General features: G+C 43.3%; 1 protein-coding gene across 2 annotated transcripts in view; it reads left to right on the forward strand.

The window, feature by feature from the left end:
* Positions 1-18194, forward strand: part of CDC123 (cell division cycle 123) — an 81562-nt gene that overhangs the window by 51744 nt on the left and 11624 nt on the right. For both annotated transcript variants that reach the window (XM_075926014.1, XM_075926015.1), the window contains 2 exons: positions 8184-8212; positions 14823-14951. In XM_075926014.1, the coding sequence (XP_075782129.1) occupies positions 8184-8212; positions 14823-14951 (158 nt within the window). The remainder of the gene's footprint in view (positions 1-8183; positions 8213-14822; positions 14952-18194) is intronic.

Here is an 18194-nt window from a genome sequence, read left to right on the forward strand (position 1 = left end):
TCCTAAGCCATGATCTCCCCATTAAGGCTGGGTAATGGCCTTTCACCACAAACAGTGGTAATTCTGCAGTCCGTCCATTTAGTTCCACCTTAACATCAGTAGTGCCCAATAGGGGGGACTGCTTCTCCTGTATATGTCTTCAGAATGATCTTTGTTGCCTTAAGTGGAATATACTTCAACTTTTCCTTATACACTGAGTCTGAGACCAATGAAACTGCTGCACCAGTGTCCACTTCCATGCGTACCGGTTTGCCATCCAACAGTGGGGTTACCCAGTATTCATGGGAGCCCCCTTTCAAAGTCAAAACACAGCATGGTGCTGCTTCTTCAGACAAGGTGTCACTTTGATCATCAGGCATCTGCTCGATGGTATGCAGATTTTTCTTTTTGTTCCGCCAGGCCACAGGCCTCTTTCTTTTGTTTACAGGCACGCTCAATGTGTCCTTTTTTTCCCCACACTGTTGACACACTAGGTTCTTACACCAGCATTCTGATGCATGGTGACCTGTCTTACCACAGCGGTAACATTCCTGTCTCCCCACTGTTTTGTGAGTAGGTTCTTGGGACATTTTATGCACCCCAGGGGGTGCACTAAGGTATTGTGCCTCCTGTGTGGCCAGTTCCATGGAGACCGCAATATCAATGGCCTTCTGTAGGGTGAACTGAGCTTCTGTTAACAGACGCCTCCATATAGCTTCACTGTGCAGGCCACAAACTAACCTGTCACGTATGGCATTATTTAACATCTCCTTAAATTCACAGTGTTCAGCAAGCTTTTTCAAATTGGCTACAAATTGTACAATTGTTTCACTTTCTTTTTGGTCTCTGCTATGGAACTTGTACCTTTCTGCAATTACCAGTGGTTTTGGAGCATAATGTGACCCCAGGATTTCCACAATGTCACTGTAAGATTTGGTCTCTGGCTTAACAGGGAGCAGCAAACTGCGTAGCAAAGAATAGGTCTTAGCCCCTACAACACTTAAAAATATTGGCACCTTCTTCTCTTCTTTAATGTCATTTGCAATAACAAAAAGTTCAAAACGCTCAGTATATACGTGCCATTGCTCTACAGTCTCCTCAAAAGGTCCCAGTGGCCCTGTAAGTGTAGCCATGGCTGCTGCACTCCCCCCTTTTTTTTACTTTTCCAGTCTCTGGGCACCTTGATCTTAGTTTCAGTTTGCACAGTGTAGCAGTCAGTTCTTACCCCCACCTTCCAGAACAGCCAAAAAGAGTTTGTTTTCTTACATTGACTTCTACTTCTTTTGTTGCTGGAGGAAGCACAGGTATCCCATCCTCGTCGCCACTTGTTATGTCGTGGGGAGTTTCACAGCATATGAAGAAATCAGTGGAAAGGCAGAGAGCTGGAGTAGGTGCCAGTGTCCATTTTATTGCATAGCACAGAACTCCCTAGAACAAGCCCAGACTAGCTGGGCTGACCCCAGTGACCTACTCAATTACCATAACAAGATCTATATCTACAACCCAATATACAACACCAGTCCCTCACTCCTCCTCCCCCTGCCTAGCCACTTATTCTCTCTTTATCTTACTTTTTAGTAACTGCTCTGAGAGCTGCTCCATTTCTAGAAAGGAGCAACTCCATTTAGTTGCTTGCTCAGCAAGGTAATGCCCGGCTGGTCAGCTAAGCTCCCTGTCTGTGTGGGAGCTTTGAACTTCTGAGTGGAGCTCAGAAAACAGCTGAGTAGTTTAGAGGGAACTGTGGTCCCCCTGCCACTGGCCCCTTCAGCCTCCCTCCTCTCTGCTACCGGCTCCTTTGGCCCCGCTGCTGGCTGGGCAATGCTGCTGCCCTGGCCCTGCTGTCGTAACTGCTGCTCCAACCAGCATGGAAACCAGCATGGCAGCAAGCAGTCCTGGCCCCGCTGCCGGCCGGCACACAGCCCCAGTCAGGCTGCCAGCTTGCCCTGGCTCCAGATGTTTTGTAGCAGCCTTGGCTCTGCTGCCATCGCTCCACTGCCACAGCCCCAAATTGGCTTCCCCTGTGGGACTGCCACATCTCTGTCCCTACTGCTGGGCTGGCTTGCAGCGCCCATCGGGCTGCCGCAGCACAATCCCACTGCCAAGCCAGCACACACGTATTGTTCCCAGCTGGGTTGCCGGGCTGCCCCACTGTCATGGCTCCGCTACTAGAGGAACAGCCACGTGGCCCCGGCCCAATCTGCAGCTATAGTGAGCTATATATGGCTAAGTGAGCTATATATGGCTCATAGGTTGCCGACCACTGATAGAGATTGCACTACAGTACTTGTATGAGGTGAATTGAAAAATAATATTTCTGTTTATCGCTTCTACAGCGCAGATATTTGTAATGAAAAATAAAAATAAAAAATAATAGAACGTGACCCTCTGTACACTTTGTATTCTGTGTTGTAATAGAACTCAGTATATTTGAAAATGTAGAAAAAATCTAAAATGATATAAATTTCAACTGGTATTCTGTTTTTAACAGTATGATTATTGTGATTCATTTTTTGAGTTAATTACATAAGTTAACGGTGATCAATCAGCAGCCTGACTAGTTACCTCTCTCCATTGTGAATACTGACCATTTACTTCTGCCCTTGGTATTCTCTCTCTTAACCAGTCATTGATCCATGACAGGGCCTTCTCTCTTGTCCCATGATGACTTTGCTTTCTTAAGAATCTTAAAGGGATCTTGTCATTAAGCTTTTTGAAAATCCAAGTATATTATATTGACTGGATCGCTTTGGTCCACATCCTAATTTACACGCTCAGAGAATTCTACTAGATTGGTGAGGTATAATTTTCCTTTAAAAAAGCCATATCGGCTCTTTTCTAACAAATTATGGTTATTTATTTGTCTCATAATTCTCCTCTTCACTCTAGTCTCAACTAATTTGCCTTGTACTGAAATTAGGCTTGCCATCTTGGAATTGCCAGGGTCAGAGGATTGGCATTTCATTAGTTATCCTCCAGTCATCTGGTACAAAGTCTGATTTAAGTGATACGTTATATGTCACTCTTAGTAGTTCTGCAATTTCATAGTTGAGTTCCTTCAGAACTCTTGGGTGAATAGCGTCTGGCCTGGTAATATTAATATGAATGGAAATTGCCTATCTCCTAGAACTGGAAGGGACTTTGAAAGGTCATCGAGTCCAGTCCCCTGCCTTCACATCAGGACCAAGTACCATCCCTGGTAACTTATTAAAAATGTTAAAATGTGTTTAACTGTGTAACCGTGGAAAATTTTAGTGGTTACAGGTGGAGGTAGGGGGGAAGGCAGCTCTGTACCAGCCCCCGCACTCTTTCCCCCCCGCCCCCCCGTCCCACACACTGCGTGGGTGCCTCTGATACAGAGGTAGCAGTGAAGGGGAGGGGGGCAGATTCCTGGGAGCCAATGCGCACAGGCAACCACCACCAGCTCCCCACGCATGTCAGGAGCTGTCTCTGACCCTGAACATTAACTGATGAGCCCAGGCTCATTGGTTAACCATATACGTGGTTACACTTTTCCCATCCCTACTTATTACTGTTTAATATATCTATTTCAAAACCTCTTTATTGGCACTTCAGTTTGGGACAGTTCCTCAGATTTGTTGCCTAAAAAGAATGGTTCAGGTAAAGAGAACTCCTGCATAGACTCTGCCCTGAAGACTGATTCAAAGAATTCATTTAGATTTTCCATTATGGCCTGAGTGCTCCTTTAGCACCTCATTTCTCCAGTATAGTGGTTCCAAACCTTCCCAGAATGCTGTACCCCTTTCAGGAATCTGAAGCCTGAGCCCCACCACATGGAAATTTAGCTTTGTGGGCCCCTTGTGGTGCTGTGCTCCAGGCAGTTTCCCTACTTGTCACCTCCTAATGCCAGCCCTGCACTTGCAACCCCGCCCTTAACCCATCCCCTGATCCCTCTGGGGATCATGATCTCCCCCCAGGTTGACAATTGCTCATCCAGATGAGTTCACAAGCCTCCTGAAAGATCTCTCTGTATCAAGAGAAGTACCCTTAGCCCTGGTTAAGAACCACTGCTCTAGTGGCCCCATTTACTGTTTGGCTGACTTCTTTCTTCTGATGTACTGAAAAAAATATGCTGGTAAATTTTGTGTCTTTAGCCAGTTGCTCTTCAAATACTTTCTAGGCCTGCCATATTGTACTTATTAAACCATGGTACACCCACATCTTGAATACTGTGTACAGACGTGGTTGCCTCATCTCAGAAAGATATATTGGCATTGGAAAAGGTTCAGAAAAGGGCAACAAAAATGATTAGGGATTTGGAATGGGTCCCATCTGAAGAGAGATTAAAATACTTGGACTTTTCATCTTAGAAAAAGGAGACTAAAGGGGGATATGATAGAGATCTATAAAATCATGACTGGTGTGGAAAAAGTGAATTTACCGTATATACTCGAGTATAAGCCGAGTTTTTCAGCACATTTTTTGTGCTGAAAAATGCCCCCCTCGGCTTATACTCGAGTCAGCGTCTTGAGAACTGAGGCGGGCGGGCTAAGCGCGTCTCTGCCGCCGGCCGGGTCTAGCCGCGTGAGCCCGGAGCTCCGGCCCCGGTAACCGAGGCGCTCGGGGCGGGGGGGCGCTGCCAGGAGCGGGCTGGGCTCCGTGTGTCGGGGGCCGTCGCTGCGCGGGGCGCTCGGAGCCTCTGCCGGCCGCTTGGGTTGCGGCTGCTCGGGGGTTCCTTGTTAAGAACACAGAGGCAGACCCGGTGAGTGTCTGAAGTCTTCTCCTCTGGCTCATCATGAGATGTCATGGCAGAGCTGATTCAGAGCCTGCAGATGATAAAGACTGTAGCTGCTTGCCTTCTCCGTGCTGGAGACCCTGGCTGTATGTCAGCTACCAATGCCAGTTTAAGGCTTTGATCCTACTCGTCAATGCCATGGATGGATCAAGCCCCAGCTACTTCAAAGACCAAACGGTGGCATATAAAGCCCCACAAGGGCTGTGCTGTTCTGGGAAAATGCACATCATAAGACCAGGATGGAAGCTGGGGACAAAGCATTCTCAGTGGGAGTTAACACCTCCCCTGCTTAGTGAAAATCCCACTAGATGCCTATTTGCAACTTTTACATGCCTAAAATACCTTTGAAAATCTGGCCCCTGGATACTCTGGTGGTGGGTGGCCATATAAAGCATGATGTGGGGCTGATAGCATGCGTCTGTTCCCGTGTGTGACTGGTGCTGGCGCTGGGCGCTTTCTTGCAGGCGGCCCTTCAGGGGCTCATTGGATTGGCGGGAGGACTTTGAGCGGGAGTTACGGTATTTTTGATACCATATTGTTTTTGTTGACCCCCTTTTCCACTTACAGAGCTAGGTTATTGTTTTTCTTTGAAATAAATATTCATGTAATTTTATTGGTATCTATCTTCATTTTTTACATTTACCAGTAGCTGCCTCATTTCCTACCCTAGGCTTATACTCGAGTCAATATTTTTTCCCAGTTCTTTGGGGTAAAATTAGGTGCCTCGGCTTATATTCGGGTCGGCTTGTGCTCGAGTATATAGGTACTTATTCCCGCAATATAAGAACTAGGGGTCACCAAATGACATTAATAGGCAGCAAGTTTAAAACAAAAGGAAGTTTTTCTTCACTCAGTGCAGTCAACCTATGGAACTCCTTGTCAGAGGATGTGATGAAGACTAGGACTTTAACAGGGTTAAAAGAAGAGCTAGATAGATTAATGGAGGTTAGGTCCATCAATCGCTATTAGCCAGGATGGGTAGGAATGGTATCCGTAGCCTCTGTTTGTCTGGAAATGGGTGATAGGAGGGATCACTTGAGAATTACCTGTTGTGTTCCCTCCCTCTGGGGTATCTAGTATTGGCCACTGTCGGCAGACAGGATACTGGGCTGGATGGACTGTTGGTCTGACCCAGTATGTTCTTGTGTACACGTGACCTGCAAGTTTATGCTTCTTTCTATTTTCCTTGCTGTTGGGGTCAATTGCAGAAGAACTCTGTACACGTGAAGTATAGTGGTGGTGGGGCCTTTCCCATTCCCCCTTGCCCTTTCCCTACTACTGATGAGCCAGAAGCAAGCCTCTAGGAACATAGGCCATTGTAGCAAGAACGAATTGTAGATAAGGGTGGAAACATAATCTTGTTTACCTAAATGTACTGATCACGTAAACAGAGTCCAAGGACAAGCTATACAACTGAGCCATACTGTAACAAGCAAGGAGTAACCCCCGGAAATTTCCAAACTGCCACAAACAAGGTTGAGACACAGTATTTAAAGCTGCACCAGAGCACAGCAATTTGGACCTCACCAATGGGCTTTGGGTACCGGTGCCTCGGAAGCTGAGACAGTCTCCCACTTCATCCGCAGCCGAAACGGGTTCCCTGGCTAGCAGAAAGGAAATAATAATTGCCGCTTTTCCTATCATGTTGTTCTTTTAGTTAAGAGGCACAGCTGATAGCTGTCAGGAAATAAACTGCTTGTGTTTGACAGATACCTGTGTAGCATGTCTTTGTACTTTGAGAACCCAGTGTTGGATCTCAGACTTACTCTTGCCGGCAACACTTGCTAGGATTAGACTTGCGATTTTTAAAGGATGCCTCTTTGCCTCCAATTTGCCTCCTTTTTTTTTTTTTTTTAATGGTGTCCCTCCCCCGCCCCTATTTGGGGTATATATTTAGTTTGTCCCTCAAGTATGGTGTTTTTAAATTCTCTGAAGTTTCCAGGCATTACTTCCCTGTGATGGCTCCTTTAATTTCCATTTAACTAGCGCTCTCATTTTTGTGTATTCCTCTTTTTGAAGTAGTACAATGGTAGGTGGGGTTTTTTTGGCATTTGTCCCCATACAAGGATGTTAAATTTAATTACATTATGGTTGCTGTTACAGAGTGTTTCGATTGTGTTCATTACTTGGACTAGATCCTGTGATCCACTTAGGACTCTGCTATGAATACTGATGCAAGAGAAGAATTGCTTCTTCTCTTGTGGGTTCCAGGACAAGCTGCTCCAAGATGAGAGACAGAAACACACACTCACATACCTAATATGTGATATATGTTTACGTAAACCCCTGGAAGGAGAAACAATTACTGTTTCAACAAACAATTTGTTGAAATTTCTGAATAATGAAGGGTTTGTATTAAATAGACATAGCTAGGCAGTAGCTGTGCTATGACTCTCTATTGTGCACTGAAAGTGATCATGTCACTACTATCTTTCTTTCAACTATCCACTTCTGTTGGTTTTCACTAGGGATGTTAAATATCGGGTAATTGAATAGTCGATTAACCTCATGAATTCTTTTCAGTTACTTGACTAATCTATAGTCCGTGGGGGTGGGTCCAGCAGCCAGTGCGCTCCGGCCTCACTCAGAAGACGCTCACAGCCACTCGGTGCTGCTGCTTCTGTATCAGAGGCAGCAGCATGGGGTGGCAGGCAGGAGCTGATCCATGAGGGGAGTCAGTTTAAAAACCAGCTTGGATCAGCTGCCTGTCACCTCACGCTGCTGCCTCTCATAAAGAGGCAGCAATGTAGGGTGGCAGCAGCCCTGTCTAGAGAGGAGCTGAGCTCCTGGACCCAGCATGAGCCGGAGCTGAGCCGAGCTGCCTGCCCATCCAGCTCCTAATACACTTTAAATGCAGAGCCTTAGCTTGGATAGGTTCCAGACCCAGGCTGCTGGCCAGCTTGCTAAAAAAATGTACTGGCAAGGGTGGGGGGAGGGAAATGCATGTAGTGTATAGCATTAACCTATAAGCTTTTGCTTATCGGTTGATCAACTACACTATTACATCCCTAGTTTTCACTGTCTGTTTTGTCTTACCACGTGTTGCTTGTAATCTCTTTGGGGCAATGATTCTTTTCTTTATTACATGTATGTATCGTGTAATACAATAAGGAGTCCATGATCCTTGATTAAGACCTCTGAGTGTTACCACAATACAAGCAATAATCTTGAAAAATAAACTCTCCTCTTTTTGAAGAGCTAATAAAATGTTGTGAGGTAGAAATATCTATTAAACAATAAAGCACTGTAGAAAATTAAGGTTATGCATTGGCAGTAGGAGTTCTCTATTACTGTTTCAATTCTCTATAATAACTTAGCCCTGTTTCAGTTTTGTAGGCATATTAAGCTTGGGCATTGTTCTATGAATGATTGTTTACCTGTCAATGTTTAGCCATTTTGTGTGTAACTACGTATATTTTGAAACTAACAAATCAATTTCTTTTTTTCCCAGTTGTGTTTGATGTGTACCAAGACAGCATGGTAAGTGATGAATGGCTCATTATTATTGACATGTTTTGTTCTTTGTATTCTGTGGAAATTCTTATGCTTCCTAATACCATAGAGGTGAAATGAATGTTGGCTTCAACCTCTGGGGATATATTTTGATGAGTGAATTAAAAGTATCTAGATTTTTTTTTTTAAATTTAGCATTCATTCTGCAATTGCTTTCTTATAAGGACTGTTGACTTGAGTATATTTAACTGATTTAAACATTATTTAACCTGTCTTCTTATTTTGGCTTATGTTCTCTCCCTTTGTTTGTAAATTTGCTAAGTATCATATCATCATTAGCTTTTTATTAAATACTAAAGCCAAATAGGCATTAAACACCTGAGCCTTCTTGATCTCATCTGTTTTACTTTTACCTAGTGTACCTACACTTTCCTATGTCTTTTTCTTTTTCCTAATATATGTATAGAACTACTCTGTGCCTTAGTATTTCTGATTTTGTCTATACATGCTTATGTTTACTTTTGTACTGTTCCGTAGCAGTTTGTCCATGTTTCCATCTTTTGTAGGATTCCTTTCTGACCATCAGGTAAAAGAGCTCCCAGTAGAGTTGTATTTGCCTCATACTATTCTTCCTCCGTTTCCTTCCCATTAGGATAATGTATGCCTTTACTATTGTCTCTTTGGAAAAACTGCCAGCTTTCCTGAATTCCTTTTTCTTAGGCCTGGTCTACACTCGGAGTTTAGGTTGAATTTAGCCACATTAGATTGATTTTTCTAAACAATGAGTCTACACTACCAGGCCTGTAGTTAAAGTCCATTTCTGTACTGTTTTCACAAGGAATAACTGCTAAATTCAGTCTCACATGGTCAGTTTTATGGTAGTGCAGACACAGTACTGTGAAAGTCAACATTTTGGCCTCCAGAAGATGTCCCACAGTGACTTCTGTAGCCATGACTTTCAACTCTGCTGCTTGGGAACCTTCCATAGCTAGTCCATAGATTCCTCCCAAGATACTCAGGTGGCCTCAAGTAGCAGTGTGGAGAATAGCATGATGGTGGAAGAGGTGGAGAAAGGTCTATAGGCAATCAGGGCAACCAATGTCACCAAGAGAACTTAATCTCCTTTTCCCAGGACAGCTCACAGTTGGGCACTGGTCCTGGGGAACGGCACTTGTGTGAGTTCACATTTTTTTTTCTCTCACTGGGTTAAGGCAATCAGGTGTGATCTGTGGTGGCCACTATACCTACACAGCAGGGTCGGGGTCCTCAGAACAGCTTGTTAACATTTCTAGAGACAGAGTGAGAATCCTCCGTGCACATCTCCACAGAGCGCTCATAGAGGAACTCTTAATCTTTTTCACAAGGTTTCTGGAGAGGCCTGCCTTAGTCCATCCTCCATGGTATGACACCTTTCCATGCCACACCAGCAGTGAGTGGTCTGGGGCCATTGCAGCATAAGTTCCAGGTTTCTGGCCATATTCAGTCAGCATCTGTTCCCTGTACTCTATGTGATTTGCAGCTTTAATTGTGTCTGTCAGTGTGATAGAAACTACTAGTAATGACACACTCCTAAGAGAAGGGAATTGTGTAGATTTAACTGCCAAACAGATCTTCATCTCTCTGCTGGAAACTGATATTATTGGAAGGACTCTGCCTTTTTGCTGTTATCTAGACATAATGTTCTAAATTGTACAAGAGTTTGGATTATGGCTCTACTGGGCACCTGGGGGAATGACTCTCAGGTATAAAGCCCTATGGGATTATGATAATCTTCTAATCATTCTTTTCAAATCTCAGCCACTAATTCCTACATCAAATGCATACCTTTGCCTGATCTGAGGGCAAAAATTGATTTGATCTAACAAAGTGAACACAGTGATTCAGTAGTGCCTCCTCTCAAGATTGTTATTGTGAACCTTGTGATATCTAATATTTTCTTAAAGCCCCAGCTCTTAGAGTCATGTAATTGTGAGGATAAGAGCTGCTTTTTTTTTTAAATCAACAATGTCCCTTACAGTTGTGGAGAAAAGCTTGAAAAGATGCATCCTGTTTAATCTCATTATTTGAACCAGATGTGATTTGGGGAAGAGACCTGACTCATGATGTTCTGGCAGATGGAGTTGGCAGTTCTGATGATTTTAAGTACTGATGCTACCTCTTAGCCTCTCATTGGCTGATAGGTAGAGAGAGATTCTGGATTTTATAGTTATATAATGACAGTGCCAAAAATAGGACCCAGACAGATATGCATGCCTGAATGGAAGTACTTTTTGTACCAATACATACAGTCACAGCAGGTAATCTTATAACATGAGGTTCAAGTCAGTCCAAAAGCTAAATGCAGCATAGATACAAAACTTGTTTACCCATCCTGACTGTGGTGAGGTGAAGGAACAGAAGATATTTTACTTCAGTAAAATTAATAAGCAGAATTTTTCAAGTCTGGCCAAATTCAGCCTGTAGCTATCTTGTCTGATAACTTGAATGACGAAAATAAATATTATTTAAGTGAAAGATTTTAATGCTGGTCATCTTGGACAAAAAGCATTTTTTCTTCATCTGTCAAGTTAATATAGCTGTGTCTATTTGTGCTTCTCTTAATTATTTGTGCAAATGCCATACAGCCCTCAGGCTTCTGGAAAACTGCCAGTGAGTCCCTTGGTGTTTCAAACCCACCTCCTTCACCCCAGCCTATGCACACACCTTCATGACTTGCCAATGTATTATTCAGTGTCTCTTTAGTGTGTCAATTATAGACCCTAAAATGGTGTTGAGTGTTGTGTGGCTCAATCAGTTTTCAGACTTTGTGCTCCAGATCAACATGGTTGCGTGGCAACCTCACCTGTAGAATGAGAGAAGTGCCTAGTTTCTGCCTATTTAAAGCACTTTCAACTGCAAAATGTCTCGAGTGCATGCTTGTTCTCTCGCAAGGTCTGAAACATTTGGAAGAGAAGTGTGTATGTTTTCTGTAGAGTGACTTGAAAGAATGCTGGAGAAAATGCCACAAGTCCTAGTCATTTGCTAGGAGGCAGGAAAACACTTTGATCTTTATATAAAAGTTACTATAGAACTACAGAGTATTGTAATGAAGATATTTCAGACCATTGTTAGTTCACAATTCTTCTTTCTAAATGTTAATCTTAAAAAAAGCTAGTAAAATGCATGGGCTTCATTGCCTCATGTAAACTATCATGGGGGCATGAACACACACAGCTGAAATTAGGGAGATGTGACAATCCACTTTGCTGGTATATCTTTACTAAGATATCATTTCCTAATTATTTTGTAACTTCCTTTAAATGATCTTATAGCTACTTCCTTAAAGCAATATGATTTTTATCTTTTTACTCATTAAAATTAATGTTAGCATGTTATAATAGATCTATCAGTGTATATTTTAAGGTGCTAAATCCGTACCATGTGTTATTTCTTGTTTCCCCTTGTCCTAGACAAAACATTGCTTATGTTAATTTCACTTTTGTGTTGATGATATCTTTGCTACACATGTAGTTCTAGAGCAAACTGTCAGGCATAGTCTTGAGACTACATACTTTGTGAACATAAAAAAGGAGGCTGTCTTTGGAAGAAAATGTATATATGCTTGCCTAGTAAACATTCGATATTGAGGCACCCAAATTTTGGGACAATGGTCCCATTAGCAACTTCAGAGGTACATGTCTATCATGTTTGCAGATGCTTATAAATAGTTGTATCAAAACACATGCATGCTGTTTAGACATACAAGCAGATGTGAATCTGTCTTGTTAAGTGACAAGAGATTGCTAATACTGGAAGCCTACAATAAAATAGCTTTATGCTTGCTCAATAGGTGTGACATGAAAGTGGTCTTGGACTTTGTCTTAGGGTCTTTGTCTTTTACTTTGGGGTTTCTAGACATGCTTTGGTCTTGGTTTTTCCACTCAGTCTAAAGACTATTCACTGACTGACCCAGTAGTAGATGCATGACTTTTAATGAATCTTTGGAGGGGCTGAAGGGAGTGTTAAGTCTGTTCATTTTTTATGCTTCTTCCTACCAATTTTGCAATTACCAGAGTTCAGTGGGACACAAGAGCAACTAGAGTAGAAGCTTTGGGTACAGTTAGAGGTGTGGGAGATTCACTGGCACTTCCCCATCTCCGCAGGAAGAGAAACGTGCTGCTGTGGGGTCCCAGAACTCTGTTCTTGCTTTTTACCAGCCCACAGTTTATCTTTTGATATTAAAGCCCCTGCATTGTAAAACTCCCTAATGAACTGATTGTAAAATCCCTATGAACAGTTCAGTTGCATACATTTAACACAAAAACCTCCCTTTTAACAAGCTGAAAAATCTCAGATGGAGGAAAGAGCCTCTGAACCGCAGAGCGATCTTTGCTAGCCATTGCCTGTCTATGAAACACAAATTGGTTCATTAGCTTGTTTTCCAGTGTGGGTAAGGATCCAAATGATGCTTCCTCTTCCTGATGTCATTGGGTTGACAACAAGCCGGGATGATAGCAAAAGCAAAACATCATTATAATTAGAATATATGACTATTTGGGAAGAGAAGCAAAGGGATTGGAAATAAGCCGCACTGATGTAAATAGTCAGTTTCTTGGAGTGCTACTCGGTAGTGTTAATGCTGCTATACCTGGGTTTCAGGTCAACAGTGCAAAACTACCTCTGTTACTTTAGTCTTCTGCAGTACATAACAGCTGAAGTCTCTCCTCTTTCCAGCTCATATTTCTCACGTTAACAAACTCTAGCTCTCCTGAGTGTGTTATGGTTTCAGTACTACCATTTACCATAGTGGGCTTGTGCACTAGCTTGTTGACGCTTCATTTACTTGCAATATGATAAGTGGCATGATATTACAACAAGGGAGAGTCATGAAGAGCTATGTGAAACTGGGTTCCATTTCTGTTTTCCATTTTCAAGGCCAGCAGGGCCTATGAGGACTCCATAGCAGTATGTTAAACTTGTCATTAGGAGGGAGAAGAAATTTCATGTTGCACAACAAGCAGAATGGTGGTCACAGCTTCAAAGGGATTTTAGAGAAAATGGATGGAAGTTATCAAGTGCAGCAAAGAGATTGAGGCCTGGTCTGACTTAAGACACGTAGCTACTGCACTCAAGGGAGTGAAAAATCCACACTGCTAAGTGCCATAACTATGCTGATCTGACCCTCGCTGTAGGGTCCCTTCCCCTCCTCCCTACTTCACCCACACACATAGAGTTAGGTCTCTAGAAGAGTGTTTTTGGCAACCGAGGTACTGTTGCTCAGGAGTTGCAGTTGCTATAGTAATGAAGGAAACCCTTTCCATTGCAGAGTCTGAGATTGCAGCTGCATATCTACAGCACCACAGCTATGCTTCTGTAACACTCATAGAGTAGATCAGGTCAGAAAGGCTCTCCTTCTGATGAAGTAGAGGAATAGAAAATTAAATATGCCATGAGCTAAATAGCTATCTGGTCTTTCATTTCAAATTGCACTGAATTATGGTTGTGGTGAATAACGAGGAAAACCCCCTTGGGCCATTCAAATATGGTACATTTAGCATTTCTTCTAACTGGTAAATCTAGGCTTGTATATGGAGCATAAATTGAGAGCACTATTGCTACTACTGATAAGGAGTCATGCTTCATTACAATCAAATTTGTCTTAATTATCAGAATAGGTAAGATTTCAGGATGATCCAGTGCTTATGGGGCTTTCCTTTGAGACCTTAGAGATCCAGGTTCAGTTCCTTGCACAAATTTTGTGTGATCTGGGGCAAGTCAATTTAGTCTATCAATACAGGGGGATAACAGCATGCTTCTACCTCAGAGGCACTGTGAGGATGAATACTCTAATTGAAACAGTCAGGTACTAAATGACACAAACGTAGCTTGGATAAATACTAGTTAGACTTTAATTAAACTGTCTGTCAAATGGGATAGTGGTGACAAAGATGCCTTCAAGTGCTTGACCGGGGCTTGATTCCCACCTGATGCAGCACCAAATGTTGAAAATGAGGGTAATTAATCAGTGGGACAATTTACCAAGGGTTGTGGTGGATTCTCCATCAGTGGCAATTTTTAAATCAAGATTGGATGTTTTTCTAGAAGAGATGCTCTAGTTCAAAAGGAATGATTTCAGGGAAGTGCTATGGCCTGCGTAACGCAGGAGGTCAGACTAGATGACTGCAGTGGTCTCTCCTGGTCTTAAAATCTATGAATCTAAATGCCCTTCAACTTGAAGGCTCCCAAAGCATTTTTTCCAAACTACACAGTATTCCTGAAATGCAGCCATCCCTGGGATGGAAAGCAGCCATCATGCAGACTGCCACTGTATTTAGCACTGTCACAAGATTGATGAGAGGAATGGAATGTTTGGCAGAAGACATTTAGGGTAAATGCCTGTTGTTATCCAAAGCATCAGGAGATTTCTAAGCTTAACACAGAGCAGAAAGAATCCCTGTAAAGTTTGTCTGAAAGATCCTTCCCTAGAAACTGCATAGAACTTACATCAGTTTACATGGCCTGTTTGACTTCTATTTAGAACTTTCTTCTAATGGCCCAGGAAGTATGTTTTTGTTTCCACATTTAAGCAGATGACAACTTTTCCTCTGTTCTTATTTCACACACACTCTCATTTATTTTCTTAATTTTTGTACTACAGGGCAAGATATGGTTAATCGATTTTAACCCTTTTGGTGAAGCAACAGACTCACTGCTGTTTACGTGGGAAGAACTGACATCTGGGAAGAACTTGAAAGGTGACCATAGTGAAGGGGAGGCTATGGAACAGGTAAGGAAACATGTTAAAGAATAAGGTTGCAGGGTCAAAGAGATGGATTTAGATAATTCAACAGGTAGCCCAGCCTCTGGCTATTTTCTTTATTGTATTTAGGATGCAATTCAAAACCTGTTCAAGTCAGTGGGTGCATTTCCATTCACTTCGGTGGGCTTTATATCAGGCCCATACATGGTACGTTCCTCAAGAGCAGGATCTATGTCTCCCTTGGTGCAGTGTTCAAGCACAACAAATACTTTTTTTGTCTAGTTTTAAAGGCAAAAATAGGGCCTCTGTTCTGCAGCCTTGATCAGATTTATAAGAAATTATCCTAATATTTACCTTTGTTCCCTTTGTCCTATTAATCCTTGTTATTTGCATGTGTTGTAGGTTAAACAATTTCTTTTTACTCCTTGGTATTTACCCTTCAAATATTTGTACTTTTTCTTCATCGCTTAAGCAACCTCTGCTTCTTTCCTGGTGTTTTTTAATTTAATCACCCCAGCTTCATAATCATTTTTTTTCTAAGCTTCCCACTAACTTTTTGGTCTGCCCTGTATGGAGGAGCTGACATGTAATCCTAATTTTGCAAATGCAGTCTCTCTAGAACTGTACAGAGAGGCTCTCTGCTGCCCACTCCATGTTGCAAGTCCTCTGTAAAACCAAAATTCTACTAGTGGGAAGAAAACATTTCATTCTTTCATTGCACTTCATTCAGGTCCCTTGGCATTCTTCCGTGTGACTAAAACTTTAAGAGTCAGTTCCTTCAGCACCAGGGGATCTCTTGGAGGGAGCATTTCAAATGTTGATTCTCAAACCATAGATTCCTAGTGCTTTGTCAGGCACTTAGCTGGTGATCAGTGAAGAAATGGGTCATACCAAAGCTCTCACCTTTTGTTCTTTTCTGTGCCGTGATCCTTACTGTATTCTGAAAGTTATGCGTGTGGGCCATGCATCCAGAATGTGAGATTTTGGAAGTGGAATCTCTTGTCCATCCATGCACTAGAGATGTAAGCAAATGTCAACTAACCGATAAGCCCAGGTTTATCCGTTAGTCAAGTTGACTATTTGCATTCCCTCCTCCCCGCTGCCGCTGTATCAAAGGCAAGTGGGGGAAGCAAGAGCCAGTGCTGGAGAGGGAGCTGGCTTAAAAGCCGGTTTCCCCAGCACCATCTCCGCAGTACTGCCAGCAGCTCCTGTCCTTGGGGGTCTGGGCTGGCCTACCTACCCGGCTAGAGCAGCCCCTGACTCAGTCCTAGCTCACGCCAGGTCTGGGGTACCTACCCACACTGTAGCTCTTCCCACCCATTTAAACTGCAGAGCTGCAGCGGGGGTAGCTCCCTGACCCAGCACGAGCCAGGACTGAGCTCTTCTTCCCTTATCGACTAATCGTGTAGATGGTAGAATGTTTATCAACTACATGCTTAGCAAATTACCCGCCTCTTAACATTCTTATTGTGCACCCAAGCTCCCCTTGTGCTTCTGTCTGAGGCAGTAAAGGGCAAGGCAGACGGACTGCATCTCCAGTTCCTTCTCATCCCCACATGGTCTGGGTCAAACCTTTCAGTGTCCTCATCTGGTGGGGGTGTGTGTGTGTGTGTGTGTGTGTGTGTGTGTGTGTGTGTGTGTGTGTGTGTGTGTGTGTGTGGTTTGCCAAGTTTTTGACTAGTTTTATCAGTTTGTTGTAGTTTTATCATAATTTTAGTGTTTAGTTTAGATAAAGTGGAAGGGGCTTGCTTTCTTTGACAACACTCCTTTCCAAACCCATGTACCCACATGCCAGTACTGGACTTTGCCAAGGACTTTCAGCTTTAAACTGTGCACCTCTTCTCGGTCAGTGACTAACACCAACACTGCTAGCAAGAAGTAGCCATCATATCCAGGTACAGGTTTGCTTATTTTTCCCCAGGCACAGCTTAGAAGGCCAGGCTCTCTTCCTCCAGAAATAACACCATGGAGCAGGCCACAAAACCTCACTGAGACCCAGGCTGGGGAACCTTTGGCTGAAATCAGCTGGAATATATTGGCTGGAATCAGCAAGGAGTGTAGCTTCCACTATCACATCCAAATCCGGTGCTGATGGAACTAGCCCCATAGGTACCCATTGGGTCCTAGTCAGGAGGCATGGAAGCAAACCCATAAGCATGGGACTGTCTTCCTCAAAATCAAAGAAAGTGAATTCTCCTTCCATGAATTCGAGCCATGGTGTTGGAACATGCACCAAGTGCAAGACATAAGAAGTCCCACATCCAGTGGGATTTGGCAATTCCAAGCACCAAACCATCACCACAAGCATCCCACAAGACATGGGATCCCCCTGTTCTGGAAAAGTCCATTCTGCCAGCATAGAGATCCAGGAAGGAGAGTGTGCTTCTTGGAAGATCCGGAGCCATAGCTGTGCTCCGGGATGCATTTGCCTTGCCATACCTGAAGTCACCTTGTCCATCAGTCCCCTCCACCTCAGTCTAAAGAGATTGTTTTGCCACCACAGGATATACCACAGGTATTGGACCCCTCACAATCCACTCCAGTTCTCTCCCCCTCCCCCTACCCACCCGCATGATAACTATGTTCAAATGGGTGTTGGCTGTCATCCACCATGGCTATATAACCCAGTTTATCATGGTACCTCTTCCCACGCCACCCTTCTTGTCTCTCTTCAGGGACCACTCTCACTATAGTATTCTCACATGAGAGATTAATTCCTTGCTACAAGGGGAGCAATAGAACATGTTTCCCCAGAATGTTGAGGATTGGGGTTCTATTCAGTTTTCCTCTTGGGTATTGGGAAGTAAAGCAGATGGAGATTGATCTTTCGCATCTCAATCACTTTGCAAAAGTCAAGTTCTGTATGGTCACATTCGGTCACGTTGGCAATGATTATCCCATCCTTAGAGAAGGACATATAGATTACGGCTCTGAATATGAAGGATGCTTATTTACATATCAATGTCTATCCAGCCCACAAATGTTTTAGATTCACAGTGGGCACCCATCATTTCCAGTACAGGACACTTCTCTTGGGGATAACCACTGCTTCCAGGGTTTTCCATTGTAGCACAGTGTTCTTGTGTTTCCATGTCTTGACATGGCTTCTAGCCACACAGTCAAGGCAAAAGGTCCACATGTCACCCTTCATGTTACTCAGTTAGTGGCATGAAATCAATCCTAGACCCTAATTGGTTTTTGAACTTCATAGTGGCTACCATCAATTTGGTCATGGCATGAGCCTGTTTACTAGCAGACAGGCTCCATGTG

This window comes from Pelodiscus sinensis, chromosome 1 (genome assembly GCF_049634645.1).
Source record: "Pelodiscus sinensis isolate JC-2024 chromosome 1, ASM4963464v1, whole genome shotgun sequence".
Classification (NCBI taxonomy): domain Eukaryota; kingdom Metazoa; phylum Chordata; order Testudines; family Trionychidae; genus Pelodiscus; species Pelodiscus sinensis.